We start from the raw sequence: 23,405 nt of genomic DNA on the forward strand, positions 1-23,405 counted from the left end.
TAGAGCAAGCAAAAATAAATGTTTTTGTTACATAAATTTTAAATGCTTGTAGCTACAGTTCAACTCCAATAACATTCAGATTTAAAAGTCCAATAGTGTTAGTTTTCAAAATTCACATGTCTGTCATACTGTCTTCGAATTCATTGGACAAATATCAGATTTCTTACCCATTTTTTTTTCCTGGTGGGCTTATTTTGACAATAATCCAAAGGTAATACACTGAAAAATGCTCTGCTGTATATCAAAATGGCAACACCCTGAAGAGGACATGCAACATATGTAAAATTCATTTTAAGTGTACTACATGTTGGGATATGCAACTGATAAGTGTTTCACCCCAACCACATGAGGAATAATGCCATCTACCATATTTAAGGATATAGTATGCTGCAGTGCTCTCATTCAGATACACATTAAAGTGTTGTTTGTTTGTGAGAAAATCATATTGTGCTTAGTGTAAAGAAGGGAACGTGTACCAGCATATCAGAATTAAATGGTGACAGGATCATGGCCTATTTAGACTATAGCTTATCATCCTCAAATATTGCTGTTTGCAATTCTGTGCAATTCCATGACAGTCATGCAAATAAGGGCCATAGTCCAAGCAGTGTCAGATTTTAGTAGCCCCTCATGACTAGTGCCCAAGAAGGCAGAGACATTATTAACATCAGCATGTAGTATCATACAACCACATCACAGAAGCTGAGTCATGAAATGCTCTTGTTTGCTGCAAGACAAATATTCACATTGGTCTTCTCATGACATTTGAAGCAGTACTGTCTTCATAGCAACTCTTGTCTTCCCTTGACATGGCAGCAGAGACCACATCAACAGTGGTGCACCCAGTGAAAACAGTGGACATGGGTGTGGTGTAACCTCACCTTTCTCTCTGAATCCCTGTGCCTTAATGGATGTATCCATGTATGGATGAGGAAAACAAACATTGTCATATTGCATTTGCCATTGACATAAGGGCCAAGCATCTTGTGTGATGGTATGGGATGCCCTTGTGTACACAACACACTGCATTCTGGTAGGCATAGATGGTTATTTGGACTGCAGCTATTACATTTCAGATATGTGAAGGCCAATGGCTGTGCTCCATCATAGAGATGTTCATGACACAAGACTATACATTGCTCCTGCTATCCTCACCTATCTCAGTACAGAGGGTTTTCAGGTGTTGCTCTGTCCAACACAATCTCCTGATACCTCATCCATTGAAAACATCAGGTCGTCGGTTGTCAAGAAACTGAATTGGTACAGCTCACCAGCCAGTGCAGTTGATAAACTGTGGCACACAACTGAAGCAGCACAGAGTTACATTGCTGCTAGCTGTGCTGCATGCTACGCAGAGTAGTGATTAGGAACATGAGCTGGTGTGCTGTGGGCTGCCAGTCCAAATTTAACCACCAGCAAACATGTGTTATTTAGTGTTTATCATTTCTAAACGGTTCTCAAAATTTCTTTTGTTTGTAATGTTTGCATGTTCTGGAATATTCAGAATTTGTATAAATAGCAGCACTCTGTGTCCAAGAGACAGTTCAATACTGCCTGCACATTTATGTCCATAATAAACAAGTGTCCTATGATAAGTGTTGTACTACATTGATGGCACAGGATTTGCATTTGGTCTTCATTGCGGTTATAATGTGGCAATACTCCTATATATCTCACCCTAGATTGGTTCAAATCAATACCCAGCTGGGACGGAGCTGTTGTTACTGTCAGATGCGATAGGTGCTAAATTTTGCACCCTGTGCACCCCCATATCACCTACAAATTAATTCTTGTATTGTTCCTGCTGTACTCTACATATGCAAATAAGTAAAATTTGATTTTCTATCCTTCTTCGTATCACAATGTTAATTGCCAGCAGTGTACCTACTACTTCTACTGATGTTCATAATGAGTTCCCACATATTCTATAGATATTTTTACTGTAATGAAGAAAGCTTCCATACTGTGTTATTTATTTATGGTAGTGTTCTTAAATGTTTCTCATTGCTGTATTGCAGATCGAATTCTTTGTATAGTAATTCATTGCCCAATGGTATTACACCACCTGAAATGCAACAAGATATTCAGAATGTGCTACCACAAGAGGAAATTCCAAAGCGTTACAGAGAGGCTATCATTCATTACAGCAAGGTACAGTGTGTTTTAATGGTGTTTTTCAGTGTAAAAATGTGTGTAAATTGAAAGCACTTCACAAACAGTGGTTATGAATATGGATTCTGTAACCTTATATGAGAAGGAAAATTGCTACTCACAATATAGAGGAGATGCAGTGGGGTTTCAGTTGCATGAGACTGCAGTCCTGTGTGTGTGTCGGGGTGTGTGTGTGTGTGTGTGTGTGTGTGTGTGTGTGTGTGTGTGTGTATGAGAGAGAGAGAGAGAGAGAGAGAGAGAGAGAGAGAGAGAGAGAGAGAAGGGGGGGGGGGGGGAGGAGGAGGCACACGCGTGCACCTGTATGTGTCTATTGTTGACGAAGGCCGTAGTGGTCGAAAGCTTTAATTGTGAGAGTCTTTTTGTTGTACATATCCGCTATATCGTGAGTAGCAACATCCCTTCTCGTATATTGTTACATTCCATCCTGGATTTTCCATTGTTTGATTCTGCAACTTTGATATGTATTTCAGTTGTACGGTAGCTAATAATATCTATAGCATTTTTTATAGGCATATTTACAAGGACCAAAGAAATGAGTGATTACCATACTCAACATCTGTGACAATTATAATGCTCTGGCAGCACAAAACTTAAATGTTGAGTGCATCTTAATTGGGAAAAAAATGTTCCTTCTCATGAAGGTGAAGTGGGCGACATTATAATTTTGATGGTAGCCCACACAGAATCTACATTCAAGGGTAGCTTTTGCCAAACATAGGGCATTGTTTGATGTTTGAATTAGTTTATGTATGGAGAGAAACTGGGTTGTCAAAGAACAGTATGTGATAGATTTATGATGTTGTGTGTCATAAATTTGTGATACAAAATGAAAGTCTAAGAGGGATTAACAAAAGGAAAATTTATATCTTATCATAAATAATGGGAGGAGATGAATGCAGGTAAGAACTTCGTGACCTTTCCATGTAAAAACTGGGGAAAGGTGGGAGGGAGAAAAGCTGAGAAAACCATTCGCAAAATATGAAGTATACACTAATTGTGACTTCACTGGAAGTATTACATTCATGCTGTCCTGATTCCAATACTAGCCCAAATTTAGTATTGTAGTTAAAACTAAGGGATCTTCCTCTAGTATACATTTTAATTGTTACAGTGTAAGTTTGTTATTTTAATCGTTCTTTCAGTATAATTTGGTTTGCACCCTTAAACAAGGCACTGAAATTTATGCTTTGCTACATTAAGATCATTTTGTTGTTGTTAACATGGGTGATTGTATAATGTTTTTGTTGTTTCAGTTTTGTGGTATGTGGTGTTTATGTTCCACTGAATCAGAAAGAGTAAATGTCTGTCACAGTATTTGTGAGAACAGAAGGGTATTTTTTGTTGAAGTTAATGTTGGTATTTCATATACTATTTCCATTTTGTATTTGTAGTGGACTTTGGTTTTCTGTGACACATAGCAGCCGTTTTGAAACTAATTGTGTAAGATTCTTGTCTTAACTAGCAATTTAAACCATTTCATTTTCCTCCAAGGCATATACTCAACCTGTGATACAGCATGATTTTTAGCAATATATTTATGAATAATTAAGTTCTTTCACTTTTAAGAAATCCTAATAACATACCGATTGCTCACTTCCACAGAATCTGTTAACATATGTTAGCTTCTCTTTTTCTTTAATCATTAATTTCATAGTTTTATCCAAGCAAATTAGGCTTCAGATTTGAGTTACTTGAGATTATTATTTATTGCTTATTTTCTTTGTTTTGAAATTTCTATTAAATATGAATTTTAAGTTATGTCTGTAACATTCATCAGTTCTGCCACCGGTTTTTCTGCTTTTGGCAACAAGGTAGTGCCATGAACAAATAATAGGCAATGACATTATTATATATATTTACAGCTTTGTTATTGCATTTGAGAACTCATAACTTTATCTTGACAAAGTGCCATAAAAAAAAGAAAAAGAAAAAAAAGCCACCCACCATCTACACTTCAAGAATTAAGTGAAATCAATTTCCTTGGAGTCTATCCTGAGTCTTGGACATCATATAACACATTAGTCTCCAGATACGTGTATTCAAGGCCACTGATCTTCCTGCATTCTTCGTGAATCATTCTGTCAGTTGTCTCTCTATTCTGCAACTTAATTTTCTATAAAGTAATTCCTAAATTTGTCTTATGCTAATCTGTGATTATTTGTAGTTCAAAGAAAATTTTTAAGTTGCTGTAATTCTTATGGTATTCTTTCTCAAAATTCTCTACATCTCACTCATATACAGTAGCACCACATAACCATAACTATTGTCTTGTAAAATGACAAATTTGTTTCTTTTCCAGTTTCATGTTTAGGTATGTTTGAATATACTAAGTGTATTCCAGCATCAATGTGCAGTGGAATGTATTTCACAGTCATAAAGATGAAAACCGGGTACTTGCTTCAGAATTTGCCATGTAATTGCACTATGTAATTAAAATTGTAATTCCAGATAAAGTTCTTTCTCTCCCTCTCTTGTCTCTCCCCATGTACATACCACTTTGAATTACGAGGGGGGTAAGGATGCAAAAGGTCATTTTCCTAAGCTGAAAAAAGAGTGGTGGCTTGAAAGCCAATCAAATGTCCTGAACTATTGAGTCTGTTTGTGTGTCTCACATCAGTCAACTACACTTAAATGTTTTTCTCTTCTCATTTTTGGCTATTGTTTCAAACACGGTAATTCCATTATCATACTAGTAGTATCTACTGGATATTTCTTCTTGTTTTGTGAGCTCAGAGTACTGCCCCATGATCATCTTTCTTCCATTCCATTCCACTCTACATTTTGTAAAGATTCACAAGGCATAGTCCATATCAATTCAGGCAGGCTAGGACAAAATGTTACTTTCATCGTCTCGGGTGATGTTGAATTTAGCATATGTTAAAATGAAAGACTAAGTAAGGAACACACATTTTTTGGTTTTTTCCAAAAAAATATGGCGCGCGCGCGCACGCACGCACACGCACGCACACCACACGCACACCACACGCACACCACACGCACACCACACGCACACACACGCACACACACACACACACACACACACACACACACACACACACACACACTTACTATTTTGAAGATGCACATTTTGGAAATTTTTTTAAAATGCTGTATCTCTGGAAAAGTTCCAAATATTTTGTTGGTTTTTATTTGAAAGATAATTGCTTTATGATTACAGAGAAATCCTCCATTTGGATTTATCTGTCAAAGTTCTTTCACTATAGCATTTTGAACTTTTTTATAATTCGTGGAATTTTTTTTTCCCAAAAAATACCAATCCATAATTTTTTTCTGTTTATTAGTACCATATAGTTCTACATTCCCTGAAAAGGAGAGATCCACTTTTATGTTGAACAGGTTTTATAAACATTTGAAATTTTTGGCATACATAAAACCTGTTTTATTACCACATTATCACATAACAGGCTCATAAAAATCAAAACCTAGCCAGATTTAACATAATTTTAGTTTTGAAAGATGAGTAAGAGACTCGCTTCTCAAGCGTTTTAAATGGCTCCAAAATGTATGTAATAGGTCCAAAGACTTAAAGGTTTCAATTTATACAACATCTGTGCACTCAATTTCGTACCGAAATTAGCCAGTCAGAGAACTAAAAATCTGTTCCACTGCATCAGTATCTTCCTTTGGTATAGAGTGATTCCTTCCTGTTGAACCAACAGGAACTGGAGCACTTGCAGTCTTCAAAATATTGTAAACAGAAAGTGAGAACTGATAGTGTCGTTGCTGTCCTTCAGCTGGAAACCTATATCCAGCAGCTGGTCCATGTGGTGTTATAAAGTTCACTACAATTTCGTTTTACTCATAACTGGTGTCTATAATCATTGCAATCCACCAGCCACAGTCATACACACATGCCACGAATGTCCCCCTTCTCAGGTTGTGAATCTAAATATTATCCTGTTGGTTCTGAGGTGTTGCCCTAACGAACAAAATTTATTCTTTCTTGCTCTTTAAAGTGCACGCAGTATGAGTTCACTCATCACTTTGAGTCCAGAAATGTCTTCTGAATTCCTTTCACAGGAGTAGTTTGTTTGGACCATCCTTTTTTCTGTCATGGAATTCTTTGATTTCCTCTTTGGACAAAAGAATGAGGACTGTGAATGTGTAAGATTTCATGACTCTCATAATATCATCAGCATTCTGAATTGCAACTGTATTTGGTCTGGAAAGATCATGTTTTGGAGCACGGTGCTTCAACAGACCACCTACACCATCACAAGACCCCTTCCCGTGACCAATAGCACTGTATTCCCAGTCAGTTGGCTCAAGTGACATACTCCATTCAAACAGCTGGTAACGAGTTTTAAAATGATAAGGAGCACCATCAGAGATAGTGATGATCTTCTCTGCCTCTGGTTGCAGTTGATGAATTTTGCGCATTACTAGCAAAGCATGTGCTGAGTCACGCCCTGCGCCATCGCTTATAACTGCAACGCTGGTGGTCTTATTATGAAAATGTGTCAATTCTGTAAAAATTTAAATCTGCTCATTACTCCAATGATACCCTTGTACTTGTGGGAGAGCTACTGACCAGTTCTCAGCAAAATCACTGTGAAACACTAAACATAGTTCTTCAGCCTATACACACCCTTTCACTTCTGAAATGTGTTGTTGCAATTTCTTCGAATGCTGGTGTGTTACTGCTTTCACTGACCATTTACCAAGTTCATCAATGGAACTGTCAAAGGCAACAGTTTTCTTAATTAGTTTATTTCCTTCCCATGTTGCATATGTAATTTCTGCAGAGTTATATGCTACATCTTCCAGTCCAAGTGTCTGTAAATACAGTCCTCCCTTTCCAGGGCAGTCACCGCATTCTTGAAACAAACAAGTCTCTCTCTTTACATCACAGACTACTAATGACTTCACATGCCCAACCAAGATGTCGTATGTCATGTGCCCCAGTAAGTTCTTAAAAATTACCACACAAAGTTCAAAATTCGCACAGTACACACATAAACAGACATCTCTAGGTGAGTGTGGAACTTCCCACTTAGGTTGTAGTGTATAAAAGTTTGATCTTACAATATTGAAGTTGTATAGATGCTCGAGGGGCATGAAATCTGGTTGGGAAGGGAGTGAGACAGGGTTGTAGCCTCTCCCCATGTTATTCAATCTGTATATTGAGCAAGCAGTAAAGAAAACAAAAGAAAAATTTGGAGTAGGTATTAAAATCCAGGGAGAAGAAATAAAAACTTTGAGGTTCGCCGATGACATTGTAATTCTGTCAGAGACAGCAAAGGACTTGGAAGAGCAGTTGAACGGAAAGGACAGTGTCTTGAAAGGAGGATATAAGATGAACATCAACAAAAGCAAAACGACGATAATGGAATGTAGTCGAATTAAGTCGGGTGATGCTTCGGGAATTAGATTAGGAAATGAGACACTTAAAGTAGTAAAGGAGTTTTGCTATTTGGGGAGCAAAATAACTGATGATGGTCGAAGTAGAGAGGATATAAAATGTAGACTGGCAATGATAAGGAAAGCGTTTCTGAAGAAGAGAAATTTGTTAACATCGAGTATAGATTTAAGTGTCAGGAAGTCGTTTCTGAAAGTATTTGTATGGAGTGTAGCCATGTATGGAAGTGAAACATGGACGATAAATAGTTTAGACAAGAAGATAATAGAAGCTTTAAAAATGTGGTGCTACAGAAGAATGTTGAAGATTAGGTGGGTAGATCACATAACTAATGACGCGGTATTGAGTAGGATTGGGGAGAAGAGAAGTTTGTGGCACAACTTGACTAGAAGAAGGGATTGGTTGGTAGGACATGTCCTGAGGCATCAAGGGATCACAAATTTAGCATTGGAGGGCAGCGTGGAGGGTAAAAATCGTAGAGGGAGACCAAGAGATGAATACACTAAGCAGATTCAGAAGGATGTAGGTTGCAGTAGGTACTGGGAGATGCAGGAGTTTGCACAGGATAGATCAGCATGGAGAGCTGCATGAAACCAGTCTCAGGACTGAAGACCACAACAACATAGATGCTCTAATAAATTGCAAAAGACCTTCAACTGTTACACTTATAATGTCTCTTTTTCTGGCACTCTAGTGAGAACAGTCCCGTTTATCTTCCAGGTAAATTGACTGCAGTAGTTGAACTTTAGCTGCTTCCGTAGGATGATTATAATAGAGATCTGGTTTTCCAAAGACTCTTGCACCTTGTCTCTGTAGGATGCACAATATTCAACAGCTGAATTGTGAAAACTTCCTGGCAAAGAGGAACAAGAGTGCTTTGGTTCATTTTCTTCTGAAGGTGGAATGTCTACTTTGAAGAGTGTGGTCAGTTTTGCTGTAGTTGCTCTGAACCTGAAAAAACTGTGTTTTTTGTTTGTCTTATGTATCACTCTTTTATGGATATGCAAATAGTCATCACACGTCACTCTCAGAAGACATTTCAAACAGTCCTTTTCACAAAACAGACTGCAAGTATGTCAAATGGCAAATTCCTCACAAAAACACAGAACTCGCTGGCTGGCATCATATTTCTTAGAAGCCTCTTCAGTAAACAAATTAGCACAGAACAGCAATAATACAGAAACCTGTAATGAACAACCATGACAAAGAAACTGATAAGAAACTACAACAAAGTTTAAGAAATATCTGCAACAATGAAAGTGAAAAGAAATAACTGCAACAACGAAAGTGAAAAGAAATAACTGCAACAACGAAAGTGAAAAGAAATAACTGCAACAACGAAAGTGAAAAGAAATAACTGCAACAACGAAAGTGAAAAGAAATAACTGCAACAAAGACAATAGAAATAAACATTGTAACAAAGACAATAGAAATAAACATTGTAACAAAGACAATAGAAATAAACATTGTAACAAAGACAATAGAAATAAACATTGTAACAAAGAAACTAGTAAGAAACAACTCAAGTGAAGGCATACATTACCTCTGAAAGTTTAAAAAAAAAATTTATTTTTTTAAATAAAACCTGTTCAACTTAAAAGTGGAAGCTCTCCTTTACAGAGAATATAGTACTACATGGCACTAATCAATAGAAAAAATCTAACTTTTCTGCATTGGCATTATTTTTCTGTAAATTATAAAAAAAATTCAAAAGGTGACAGTAAAAGAACTTTGACAGATATGTCCAAACAGAGGATACCATTGTAATCATAAAGCAATTATCTTTCAAATAAAATGACTGGAACAAAATATCTAAAACTGTCCCAGAGATACCGTATTTTAAAAATATTTCCGAAATTTGCTTCTTTGTAATGGTGTTCGTAGTGTCATCTTTGGAGGCCTGTATCTTGGGGCAGGAATTTTTTTGGAGAAAACAAAACATTGTTTATTACTTACTCCCGAGTTTTAACATACACTAAATTCAATAACTTCCAAGACTATGAACGTAACTCCCCTGCCTGAAGTAATACGGATTATGCCACAATAATATAGGTCATCATTTGTCTGTTGTGGAATTACAAAATTGTCCACATACAAAATACTACAAAATCTATAGTCTCGAAGAGTCTTTGCCCTATTCTCACGTAGCCATATCTAAAAGGAACATCACGGAAATTATGAATTTTAAAATAGTCAGAAATGGGGAATTAGATTCAGATCATTATCTCTCTAAGATTAAAATAAAATTTCTCCCATCTAAACCAAAAAAGGCGACCAAGAAAGTGATCAGATACAACACCACTACAGCTAATATTACAAAAGAAAATATAGAAAAATTTAGAGAAGAAATTGAGACAAGTAAAGAAGGTGATTGGTGTGAACTCCAGATGAAAATAACTCAAGCAGCAGAGAAAACTTTAGGATTAGCCAAGAATAAAAAGACGACATGGTGTACTGAGGAGTGTGAAGAAGCACTAATACAAAGAGCTCAAAAATGGAGACGCTCGAAAAAAGAGGAAGACCTTGAACAATTCAGACAACAAAGAAAAGAAACATCAAAAATAATCTGGAAAATCAAAAGGAACTTTGAAAATTGTCAGCTTACTGAAATAGAAGAAAATTTCACCAAAAATAATTCTAGAAATTTTTACCAAACCTTTAAACACATACTTAAAGGATATCAGGCACCAAGTATTTGTTTCAAAGATGAAAATGGCAAAGTAGGATTAAATAATAAAGAAAATTGTGAAATTTTAGTAAATGTTTTTGAAAAGTTGTTAAACTGTCCAGTTCAATAGATAAATTTGAATTGCCAGTGACACCTCAAAATCTAGAGGAAGATTTCCCACCAACAGAGCTAGAAATTCATGAAGCCATCAAAACACTCAAAAACAATAAAGCAAGTGGTGAAGACTCCATTACAGCAGAATTATTGAAGTGGTCAGAACCAAAAATCATAAAGGATCTACAGCTGCTGTTTGAGAACATTTGGAAAACTGAAAAGATTCCAACTAAATGGAAAACAGCATTAATCCACCCGCTACATAAAAAGGGAGACAAACAAAATGTCAGTAATTACAGAGGAGTGTCACTTCTGCCAGTGGCATACAAAATATCATCAAAAATTCTCCTCAACAGAGTGGTAGATACTTTAGACAAACAACTAGGAGAATATCAGGGTGGTTTTCGAAAGGGAAGATCCTGTGCAGAACAAATTTTTAACTTAAAGTCAGTAATTCACCATAGAATGTTAACCAGCAAACCAATACTAGTGTCATTTATAGATTTCAAGAAAGCATTTGATTGCATAGACAGAGAAACGATAGATAAGGTCATTAGAGAATTTGGTGTTAAATCACAACTAGAAAACATAATTCGTGAAACACTAACAGGTACAGTATCTAAAGTCAAATTTATGGGAGAAGTATCTCAGCCTTTTGAAATAAAAACTAGTGTTAGAAAAGGTGATGGTTTATCACCTTTACTGTTTAACTGTGTTCTAGAAAAAATCTGGAATTCGGAGCTAAAAAATCACAAAATTGAATCAATAACTCTGGGAAGGAAAACAAATGGAATTAAGGTAATCTGCTTGGCTTTTGTGGATGATTTCGCAATACTTTCAGAAAACCTGACAAAAGCAGTTACTCAAATAAACATTCTGAAAAAATTAGCAAACAGAACTGGTCTCAAAATTTCAGCTGAAAAAAACAAAATTCATGACAAATATAAAAAATGCACCGAAATGCATAGAAACACAAATAGGTAAAATAGAGTGGGTAAATAAATTTAAATATCTTGGAGAAACTATACAACAGAATGGACTAGAAAAATCTGCAGTAGATGTAAGAATTAACAAAATGGAAAGAGCATATGGTTTGACCAAAAATATTTACAACAAGAAATGTATATTTAGAAAAACAAAACTAAAACACTACACCACAGTGGTACAACCAGAATGTTTATATAGATCTGAATGCCTAACGGTGAACTATAAGATGGACAAACTAGAGGTACTGGAAAGAAGGATTATTAGAAAAATAATGGGTGCAATGAAAACTGCAGATGGTTGGAAAATAAGAAGTAATGAGGAGATCTACAAAAATATAGATAAAATATCTGCAGTAATGGCCAAATGAAGATGAACCTTTTTTGGACATCTCTACCGAATGGATGGAAATAGACTAACAAAACAAATACTCCTATATTTCTGGAAGAAAAAATCGACAATAGCATGTATTGCAGAATTAAGAAAAGATCTTGAAAGAAACAACATCGAAGAATCAGAAATAGCAGAAAGAAACTGTTTTAAAAACAATATACTAAATTTGGAAGGCTTTGAGAGCAGAAGAAATAAAAAATTGGGAACAACATGGACAGAAGAAAGGAAGAGGCTTCATGGGGAGAAAATGAGGGAATACTGGAAAAATAGGAAACAACAACGAACGAAGAAGAGGAACTGAAGTTGTTAACGGGATCCTAGTTGGGCAATACGATTGTAAAAAAAAAAAAAATAAATAAATAAATAAAAATAAAAATAAAAAAAGTGGGGTCATTGAATGTATAGGTAGAAAAGTACTTCTGAGCATCAAAAGCTATGTTTATCTAAATATTACATTATGATAAACACGAGTAGCAACAATTTGATTCATTACTTACTTAAAACAATTGAGAATTATGCACGCGTACAGTGAATTTACACAATTACTAATCTTACCAAGAGGCATACAAATAGCATGTTCTCATCCCCTCAAGTTAGAAATTTGAAAACATAATCGCTGGCCATGAGCACGTGAATTTGCCCTTGTCAGTTGTAGTCTTGTGCAGTGACCCACATGTGGAGTGAAGAAATCGGCCAAGTACTTTGCTAGTTTGTATGTTAGTAAATCAGTCATGGATGCAGTGAGGTTTAGGGGTGCCCATGACTGTGACAGTGATGGTCATGAGAATGTGTGATAACAAGAGGACTTCACTCCAGATGGCCATGTGGCACTACTGAGAGGGAAGGTGGCTCTGGCACTTTGTTCTGCATCTGTGGCAGCAATTTGAGCAGCAGTGACAGACTGAACTGTTAAGTATCGGTCACTTCAAGGACAGCTCTGAGCCAGATGCCTTGTAAAGTGCATTCCTCTGATCCCAAACCACTGCCGTTTGCAACTTCAGTGGTATCAAGTGCAAACTCTTTGGAGGGCAGGGTTCAGGTCTGTCGTGTTTTTTGATGGAAAGCTGGTTCTGCCTTGATGCCAGTGATGCCCTCATGTTGATTAGGAGGATGTCAGTTTAGGGCCTGCAACTGACCTGTCTGCTTGCTAGACACACTGGGCCTACTACACATGGAAGTATGGTTCGGGGTGCAGTTTCGTATGACAGCAGGAGCACTCTTGTGGCTATCACACATGCCCAGACTGCGGATTTGTACATGGGTCTGGTGATTCAACTTATTGTGCTGCCATACATTAACAGCATTCTAGGGAGTGTTTCCCAACAGGATAATGCTTGCCCACAAACTGCAGTTGTAACACAACCTGCCCTGCATGTGTCAACACGTTGTCTTGGCCTGCTCTACCACCAAATCTGTCTCCGATCAAGCGTACATGGGACATCATCAGTCAACAACTCCAGTGTTATCCACAAAGAGCATTCACTGTCCCTCTATTGACCGACCAGGTGCAACAGGCATGGAACCCCATCATACAAACTGACATGTGGTACCTGTCCAACACAATGCATTCACGTTTGCATGCTTGCATTCAACATTCCGGTCGTTACACCGGTTATTAATGTACCAGCATTTCACATTTGCAATAGCTTATATTGCATTAATATTAACCTGTGATCTTGCAATGTTAATCACTTAAATATGTTACCTAGATCAAAGTATTCCTGAAATTTCATTACTCTTTGTTAATTATTTTTGGCATTTTGTGTGTGTGTGTGTGTGTGTGTGTGTGTGTGTGTGTGTGTGTGTGTTTGTTTTTGTTTTTTTTTTTTGCCAGTGAATGTTCAGAGTTCAGTAAACTATCATGGTACACACAAATCTGGTTGACCTTAGATTATTTGATTGATGAGTTATTTCACAGTCTCACAATTGTTGGCATAACGCACAGTTCTCATCAATGTGTGTCTTGTACATCATGACACATGCAGCTCTAAAATTTCTCCACCTGTTGTCCACAAAACCACAGAAGTGCCATTAGTGCTCTCACAATACACTTACATTACAAAAGTATGTGGAGTATTCACAAACTTAACTGTTTCATAAATACTACACTCACACACCACACCACACCACCCCTTCCCTGGCCTAGAAGCTAACAAGGTACCTATTTGGAACTTTATCTGTGACAGCAAGAAGCCAAATGTGGTACAAGCAACCTAAGTATCTTTTTTACAATGATTAGTACACTTCATGGGACATGTATGTATGTGAGCACAATAATTTGTTATTTTGTGAAAAAATTTGTCTGACCATGACATACTGATATATTGAGATATTTCTGCTATATCTGAAATCTAAAATCTGTGGTTTCAGTTACTAATTATTCATATAGTGCACTTCTCTGTAACATATTATGTCATTTTAAATATTTTATTTTCTTCTTCTTTTCAGTATCAAAACGCTGGCGTTATTGAAACTGAAGCATGCTTTAAAGCAGCTAGAGTAGCTGTTGAACAAGGATATACATTGCAAGCTGCATCATTTCTCCAAAATGTCATTTTTATTAACTTACCATTAAATGAGCAAGAAAAGGTATTACTATGCAAGAGAGAAACATTTTTATAAGATAAATTGCATGTCAGTAATTATGTAGATGTAACCACCTGCTAGTGAGTATATACAGTAGTTACGTATCATTGAAGGCAATACATAAAACAATTCACAAAAATCGCTGTCATTATTTATAGGGTCATTTTACTGTCTTATGCAAGGACTTTATTTATAACTTATTAAATACATGTCACAAATACATAATATAAATAAATAAACAAACAAACACTCAAAAATTTTATGACTGAATATTTAGGTCTCTCTCAGTCCACAGATGTTAGCGTCACCAAATGCAGTTCACTGAGCTCACCAGCAAATTTTAATGACAAACACTCTTCACTTAGGCACTCCATAGTTTCCTGGGAAGACCAAATCCATTCACACATTTAATAGGACAAGTAATAATGTGATAATTTTCTGGAGGAAACTTTTGCCAGACCTCTTTCCATTCTTAGCACAAATCGCACATTTTGCACAGACCAGGGTGGTATCCTGGATTTAAATCTGCAGGCAGGTGTATTCTATAGCTGATTACACAGAAGTGAGTTCTGATGAGTAATACACTTTTGGAACTCTTACACATGCTGCTTCTCATCTAATGGATGGTGGTGCAAGTGCCACTTTTTAGTCTCATTGCATTATTTAGTTTAGTATTGAACATGGTCACTACAAAAATTGCCGAAAGCATACACAAACCTTAAGACATTTTCAGGTGAAATGTTACATGAATACTTAACAACAGTTTAAATTTTCAAAATCCTGCCATTGACTTCAGTATACTTATCAGCTCTCAACTTTGAGTGTGGTTGCTATTATGGTGTCTTGAGATGCATTTGAGAGGGTAACATGTGTAGTGTATATCTAGTTTGTTTTGGTGCATCCAATCCATCTGTCAAGGAGTGGCAAATTTTGAGTTTCATGATGATGGAATCTTCAGGGGCTGCACTGTGCTAAAATAACATATCTTGTAGCCAACGGGACTTCTTCCAATAACTGTTAAAGCTTTGTACATAAGACTAATAAAATGATTTGAGAAAATAACAGGTACACTTATCTGTTTGCATATCACTCCACATGACAGATTTACTAAGTACTGTGTTGAAAATCCAACTGTTGGGCTGTATCAGTTTAATTTAATTTAATTTGTAATTGGTGTATTGAGAAATAAGTGCAGCAACCAATAACTTTAAACACTATTTATTCTATTCATTATTGATTTCTACCAGCAAAGCTAAATTTCATGTGGGGTACATTCTCCAAACTGAAATTTTTGTGATGGAGGCCATCTTATCAAACTTGAGTTAACAAAAAGATATTTTGGTACACATTCTCACACTTTGGGGATGCAGGTGGAGCACAATTCAGTAACGGATTGTTGAACCTCCCAAAAATATGGCAGGAAATGTTGCTTGTGGTGCAATAATATTTCTGTAGTTAGGTGCGTGGCATTTTTACCTTGGATGCAGCTTTGAATACACACACACACACACACACACACACACACACACACACACACACACACTCTACATGTATCACATAGCTAACCTTTTGATTTATGGATACTGAAGTACTTCATTTCATTTCACTTACGTCAGACAGCATGTTACAGTCTTTCAATCACAGATGATTTACACAGAGTTATTAAAGCTGCAAAGATATTATTTCTTATGGATTATTTTTTATGACCTGTATATTGGAATTAGATTTTTTGGTTGGGAATAGAGGTAATTGTAGTACGGCATTTGAAAAGAATATAAAACTTTAAATGGGATTCTTATTAATTCTTAACATTTTCTTGGGCTATGTATTTTTACCAGTTAAAAAAAAAAGTCTTAATATGTTCAGGTTTTAAATTGATGATGCTTTACTTAATACCAATATGTCATCATTCTCTTAGCACTTTATTTTTGAGAAATGTGTTGTTAGCCAGCTCATGTCAGTAATTAAGAGTGTAATTGAGGGAATGGATCCTGTGAATAAATATTTCTATTTTGTCCGCCGGCCATTGTGATTTTAGAATACTGCTACATGAGCATCTTCAGAAAATAGATTTATGCCTGTGAATTTCTGGGTTGCATGCTGTCCTCTGTATTTATTTAATTTTCAGTTATTTTATAAAAAATTTGGTAACTAGGCTCATCAGATATGTGGCTGTAAACAGTGAAGTTTCTTTTTCTTTAAAAAAGAAAAAAAAGGGGGGGGGGAGTGAGGTTGGACTAAGGATTCATTCCACAGACCCATATTGAGCAGATCCATGGATGTGGAGCATAAAAATGTAGCAGAAAAATATAGGTTTCAAGTTTTTTATAAGAATTAATGACTGAAGTTCTCATTCATTCCAATGAACCATAGTGAAGTCAACCTCAACTATGTGCACTGTTAAAAACTAGAAATTGTTTATGTTTATATAGTACTGCAGTAACAGTCACAGGCATAAGTCACAATCGAAAGTATGTTTTGGTGACAACTGTCAGGAATCATAACATTAATTAGCCCATCTTCCTGCTCGGGTTGGTCAAAAAATGATCTGCAAACTCACTGCTGCTAGCTTTGGTGTGAGGCAGTTCCTCAAGTATTATGTGTGGGTTGCCACAAAAGCTATATAAAGGTGAATAAAGGGAATGGGTTACTTGGAACCATGTCTTATATAAGGCATTTGGGGAACATATTATTTGTACTTTGGAATTCAATCATCTGGCCTCCCATACTTTTTTTTTTTAAAAAAAAGGCAAAATTGTGGATTAGAAGATATCATGAGGAAGGAAAAAGGACTTCATACTTATGAAAAAGCAAAGTAGGAAGCCCTGAAGCAATTGTTAGAGACCAAAGCCATCGTGTTAAATGCAAATGTTCAGAATGATTCCATGTTCCTGGAAAAGTGGGCAGAAATCTTGATCTTCCAGAGAGTGTAATTACTTTCAACATTTACAGTACTTGGTGGTATAGTTCAATGAAATTCTTACTTTTGTTCTGGAGAGGAGGGCAGACTATCTTTATGAAGGTCTGATGGCAGTCAGTGCTCTCCAAACCAGATTGCTTCCACAACATACTGTGGAAGTGTAAGCTCGATTGTTTGGAGCTGGATGACTACTGCTGCTGGAGAGAAGGAATTAGTCCAAGTTTCATGACATAAAAATTGACTTGGTGTGTGAATAAGTTTCTTGAATGTTCTGTTGGCATTATGTCATGGTCAAATGTTAGAGATGTAGGCAATGGATTGAAAATGAACACAAACGTTCAAAACTAGTCACTGTTAAAGATTATATGCAATTGTGATGGGATAGCAAATAAATATCTTTTCTGTTTTTTCTCCATTCACAGACATTTTGAACTGATGAAGCATATTCACTAGCAACAGAGCACAATAATAATTACATACTGAATTTTGTAGCTTCAAATTTCTTTTGAAGGAAAACCACTTTTAGTTTCTCTTTAAACATATTGATTTTTCTGTACATATATTTTGATGGTACATAATTTGAACACTCATCAAAAACTTATGATCATACATAAAACAACAAAGATACTAGTATTTTGTAAATACAGCCATGGACACGTATTAATGTAGAAAGAGGGCAGCTAGTAGTGCTGTTACGATAGCAGAAGACGAATTTCTGTGAAACCCTCTGTCCTTCTAGGCTAACACGCACAGATGAATTGGAATGACAGTTATGATGAACACCTTAATGTCAGTAAAACAACCAGACTGACTAATATAAAAGTTGATTATCAAGATGAACATGAATCATCCCCTTTAAAACTTGGATGATCAGTAGAGGAGGTCACTGCATTTGAGAAAAAAAAGGGTAATCAGAAGTTAAAAACTACCCATTCCCATCTCAGATAATCAGAAATTCAGATAACTTGTTCTCATGTAATTGGGATTGGGACTGTACTATGTATTTATCACTTTAATTTTTATGTTATATATTTTATGTGTAAGGATTTCCTATATTCATCTGATTAACTGATTCAGCTACTACATAAAATAAAGCGCAGTGGTCAAAATATTTTGGTGGTAATAGTTCACCTCCTTCCTTTATGTTAATTGCTTTTATGCTTATTTGTTATCACAGATGATATGATTTTTGTGTCTTGATAATTAGCTTTATTTTGCTCTCTCTTTCAGATTCAGAGATTCACAAATTTATCAGAGTTGTACACACAGATAGGATTCCACAGGAAAGCGGCTTTCTGCAAGAGGTTAGCTGCAACGAGATACGTATCTGCTCAGAATCCTCAACCAAATTGGTCTCAGTGCTATCATTTAATGTTGCAAGCGTTATCTGGCCACAAACTTAGTCTGGATCCTACTGATTTCCCTAAAGGTAAGAATAATATTGTAAATTAGCATAATTTTATATAAATAATCAGCAATTAATGATATCCAGGATGAAATTTTCACTCGGCAACGGAGTGTGCACTGATATGAAACTTCCTGGGTGATTAAAACTTGTGCAGGATAAAGACTCAAATTTTGGACCTTTGCCTATTGTGGGCAAGTGCTTTACCATCTGAGCTACCCAAGCACGATTCACGTCCCGTCCTCACGGCTTCCATTCTGCCAGTACCTCGTCTCCTACCTTCCAGACTTCACAGAAACTCTTCTGCGAACTTTGCAGAATTAGATGGTAGAGCACTTGTCTGCAAAAGGCGAATGTCCCAAGTTTGAGTCTCATTCTGGCACACAGTTTTAATCTCCCAGGAAGTTTCAATTGATAATATTCTATTGTATTTTACATTTTTTACAGTTTTAGGCATCAAAAAGTTCTTTATGTTAAATGATGTCCAGTGAACAGCAAATCTTTGATCTGATGGGTGTGCCTTATACAGAGTCAATCAACCCAGCTACTGTCTTTAATTATTTCTATAATCATAGATGTATCAAAATATGGAAATGGAAGAGTATTTAGCTGTGTGGTTTAATGATCTTATTTTTTTTGTCAACTGAGATATCTTGCACTGTGTATTTCTTTCAGTGGCTGTCAGAAGCTTTTGAAAAATAAGGGCATAGCAAAGTTACACTTACTATTGTTTTCACTGTAACTTTTCACAATTGGACCTTGTACTTAGCACATTCATCACCTCTTTTTGCAAAAAGTTTCACTTCTAACATCACATCACTATACTCCTCTTATCCAGAACTTTTGAATTCTGCTAAAATGTATTATGTTCTATTAAAAATAATTGTTGCAATTTGTCAATTGTGGTTCTCTTTGTATATTTTGCATTATTATGTCTATACTAATCTTGCGTCAGTGGAGAGAAATAAAGAATTGGATTCTGTCTTCAGTAGAATAATAATCTTGTTATGCATTGCTAGTTACTTAAAAATCTGCTGTCTCTCTCTCTCTGTTGAGGATGTTATTAAAAAAAGTTAAATTCTACTCGTGAAGATTTTCCACGTAAGACATCACACGTCTGCTACCTTAGTTAAAACATGAAGCAAGCGCACAATATGGCATTGCACCACTGGCAATTAAAGGGTTTTATGAATTCTATGACAAAAAGGCATTTATTTGATATTTTCTGTTGCATCTTGGTGTTAGGTCCTACCATTTTGTGATTAAGATGGATACCTACACCTACTCCTACATCTACACTTTGCAAACCACCATGAAGTTCATGGCAAAGGGTATGCCCAATTGTACCAGTTATTACAGTTTCTTCCTGTTCCATTCACATATGGAGTGCAGGAAGAATGATTGAATGCCTCTGTCGCATGCAGTAATTATTCTAATCTTATCTTCCTGATCCCTAAGTGAGTGATAAGTATGAGGTTGTAGTATGTTCCTAGAGTATCATTTAAAGCTGGTTCTTGAAACTTTGTTAACAGATTTTCTTGGTATAGTTTGTCTCTCTTCAAGAGTCTTCCAGTTCAGTTCCTTCAGTATCTCTGTGACACTCTCCTCTGGATAAAACGAACCTGTGACCAGGTGTCCTACCCTCCTCTGTATACATTCAATGTCTCCTGTCTGTCTTATTTGGTATGGGTCCCACGCACTTGACCAATATTCTAAAACTGGTCACACAAGTGTAAGCAATCTCCTTTATAGAATTGGTGCACTTCCCCAGTGCTCTATCAATAAATTGAAGTCTACCACCTACTTTATCCGCAACTGAGCCTATGTGATCATTCCGTCTCATATCCCTACAAAGTGTTACTTCCAGGTATTTGCATGACTTGGCAAATTCCACCAGTGACCCATTGATATTATGGGCTCAGGATAGCATTTTTTTGTTTTTTTTTTTTTTTTTTTGTTTTATGAAGTGCACAATTTTACATTCCTGAACATTTAAAGCAAGTTGCTAATCTTTGCATCACTTTGAAATCTTATCAAGATTTCACTGAATATTTATGCAGCTTCTTTCAGACAGTACCTTCATCATAGGAAACTGCATCACCTGCAAAAGGTTACTATTAATGTTATCTGCAAGGTCATTAATATACAATATGTACAGCAAGGGTACCAACACACTTCCCTGGAGAACATCTGATGTTACTTCATCTGACAGTGACTCTCCATCCTAGATGACATGCAGTGTCCTCCTACCAAAAAGTGCTTAACTGAATCACAAATTTAATAATATACCCCATAAGATCAAATTTTGGACAATTAGCATAGGTCTGCTACTGAATCAAATGGTTTTTGGAAATCAAAAAATACTGCATTGATCCAAAGCTTTCAGTATGTCATGTGAGAAAAGTGGAAGTTGGGTTTGACATTATATATATTTTCAGAATCCATGTTGGTTGGCATTGAGGTCATTCTATTCAAGACAGCTCATTATGTTTGAGCACAGAATATGTTCTAAGATTCTACAACAAATCAATGTGAAGGATATTGGACAGTAGTTTTGTGGGTCACTTCTACTACCCTTCTTGTAGATGGGTGTGACCTGTGTCTTTTTCCAAGAACTAGGCATGGTTTTTTTTGTCCGAGGGATCTAGGACAGATTATAGGAAAAAGGGGCTAACTCAGCTGCAAATTCAGTATAGAATCTGACAGAGATAATGAGTTACACAGTATGTAATAAGGACGTGAGGGCTCAGCAGGTTACAATGGTGGAGTAGCTTATTTCATAAGCAGCTGTAGAAAATTTACAACTAATTATTCAGAAATGAGAAAACACTTAAAGCCAAAAAGTTGTGTATGTTTTCAGAATAGAAGCAAAAATCTTGTGACTTCACTAATATTGAGGGAAACATGATGAAATAGAAGATAGGTGAGGATATTTGGGTTAATCCTCTCTGTAGTCACTGGTAGATGTAACACTGTGAATAGGTCTGCACCCCCAATCATTCTATCAGTTAGTAGCACCCTTGTAAACATGTGGGGTTGTTGTGATTATATTAAATTCTGGCCCAACCTTGGAGGTGTGATGTTAAACATCAACTGTTTTAATCTTAGTTTCCATGTGCTTGAAATAAGGGAAAGGCAACAACTCACCTGTAGCATAATGACATGTAGCACCTAGATGTGTGTAGTGGAACACAGTGTTCACTTGTTTTTTCTGCTGTGAGCATGGTGGTGTGCATTTGGTTGTCAGTATGGTTGTGTGTGTGAATGTATATACTCCATGCTAGAAAAGAACCAGAGCTTGAAAACTTATGAACACTTTTTTGTGTTACATTTGTGTTCGCACCAAACATCAGTCTGCTGTAGGTGAATGGTTGCCTTTCCCTTTTTTACGTATTGTTCCATCCAAGACTTTCTATTAATTTTCATGTATGTGTTTATTTTACAACCACTTAAACAAAAGCTCATGCCTATTACAGTGAATACAAAAAAAGATGCAAATTACAATTTATTGTGTTTATCTTACTCTGCATCATTTTCTGTATGCCAGTGAAGATCTAACTTGCTTATGGGTAACTATCTGTATTGTTTTCATTGAATACTTAGCTAATGTAATGGTACCAATGAAGAGAGAATTAGCATCATAATATTTTCTGATTTTGCATACCATTACTTAATCTTATGGAATAGGATATCTACCAAATCATCTACAACTGAGCAACTTTTTACATGCAATAAAAATTGTTGGTTTTCAGTATAATGTTTCCAGATGATTTTTTTGTCATTTGTAGTTACATTTTGTTGTCATCTGTCTTATAGTAACTGGAAACATCTTTACTTCATCATCACTATATACTGTACTCCATTCCAAACACAAATGATGATGTCATAAAGTGCAACCTGTAGCACCATACTTCAATTTATAAATCAGTAGTTCAGTTGTTGAAAAAGTCATCTTTTAAATGACTGCTGCCCAAGATTCAGTTAATGCATTGTCAGAAAGGAGTTTCTGCACAGATGTTTCACTTTCTAACTTAATCTCTAAATCATTTCACTATTATCCAGCCACAGTGTGGATAAGACTATGGTGGATCTTAACATGATTTGTTAGGAATTTATATGGTATTTTGTGCTTTTTTTGGTTAGATAGTGCTCCCATTTATTTTTTCTTGTATTAAGTATACCGAATTATAATTATTATTACATTATCTGTATAACTGACATTACATTCCTCAATGTCTAGCTGTTAGTAACCTATAACCCTGTCAGGAAAAGAGGATGTTACATATTACATGGAGAATTAAGTATGAGCATGCTTTGTGAAAAATGGGTGGCAAATTTGAGTGATGGAAAATAAATTTGGAACTAATCTCTCTTCTACGTTGATGAGCTAGTACATTAAGATGACCTGATTTACACATGTTAGTCCACCTTTTGATGCAATAGAGCAGAGATTGTGTGTGGGAGGGGTTCAACTAGTAGGACTGGTGGGTTTCCAGAGGTGTGTGGCAGCAGATATCTGTGCATAGGCTACACAATTCCCATAAATTACAAGCCATTGGTTTGTGGACATGGATCTGATGCCTGATAGTGCCCAAGATATATTCCGTCATGTTCAGATGAGGCAAATTTTGTCTCCAAGATATGAGTTCACTGTTGTGCTCCTTCAACCACTGTAGCCTTGTGACATCGGCAGTTATCGTGGTGGGAGATGAAATCAGTGATGGGGAAATTATCAGCCTTGAAGTGATGCAGGTGGCCCCCAATAATTTCACATCATCTGCAG

At 36.2% G+C, this 23,405-nt stretch overlaps 1 protein-coding gene across 2 annotated transcripts in view; it reads left to right on the forward strand.

Moving 5' to 3' along the window:
• The window catches only part of LOC126162475 (protein brunelleschi), a 272,584-nt gene that overhangs the window by 86,220 nt on the left and 162,959 nt on the right, over positions 1–23,405 (forward strand). For both annotated transcript variants that reach the window (XM_049919012.1, XM_049919011.1), the window contains exons 7-9: positions 2,019–2,151; positions 14,160–14,300; positions 18,448–18,646. In XM_049919012.1, coding sequence (XP_049774969.1) covers positions 2,019–2,151; positions 14,160–14,300; positions 18,448–18,646 — 473 coding nt within the window. The remainder of the gene's footprint in view (positions 1–2,018; positions 2,152–14,159; positions 14,301–18,447; positions 18,647–23,405) is intronic.

Source organism: Schistocerca cancellata, chromosome 2, assembly GCF_023864275.1.
Source record: "Schistocerca cancellata isolate TAMUIC-IGC-003103 chromosome 2, iqSchCanc2.1, whole genome shotgun sequence".
In the NCBI taxonomy this organism is placed as follows: domain Eukaryota; kingdom Metazoa; phylum Arthropoda; class Insecta; order Orthoptera; family Acrididae; genus Schistocerca; species Schistocerca cancellata.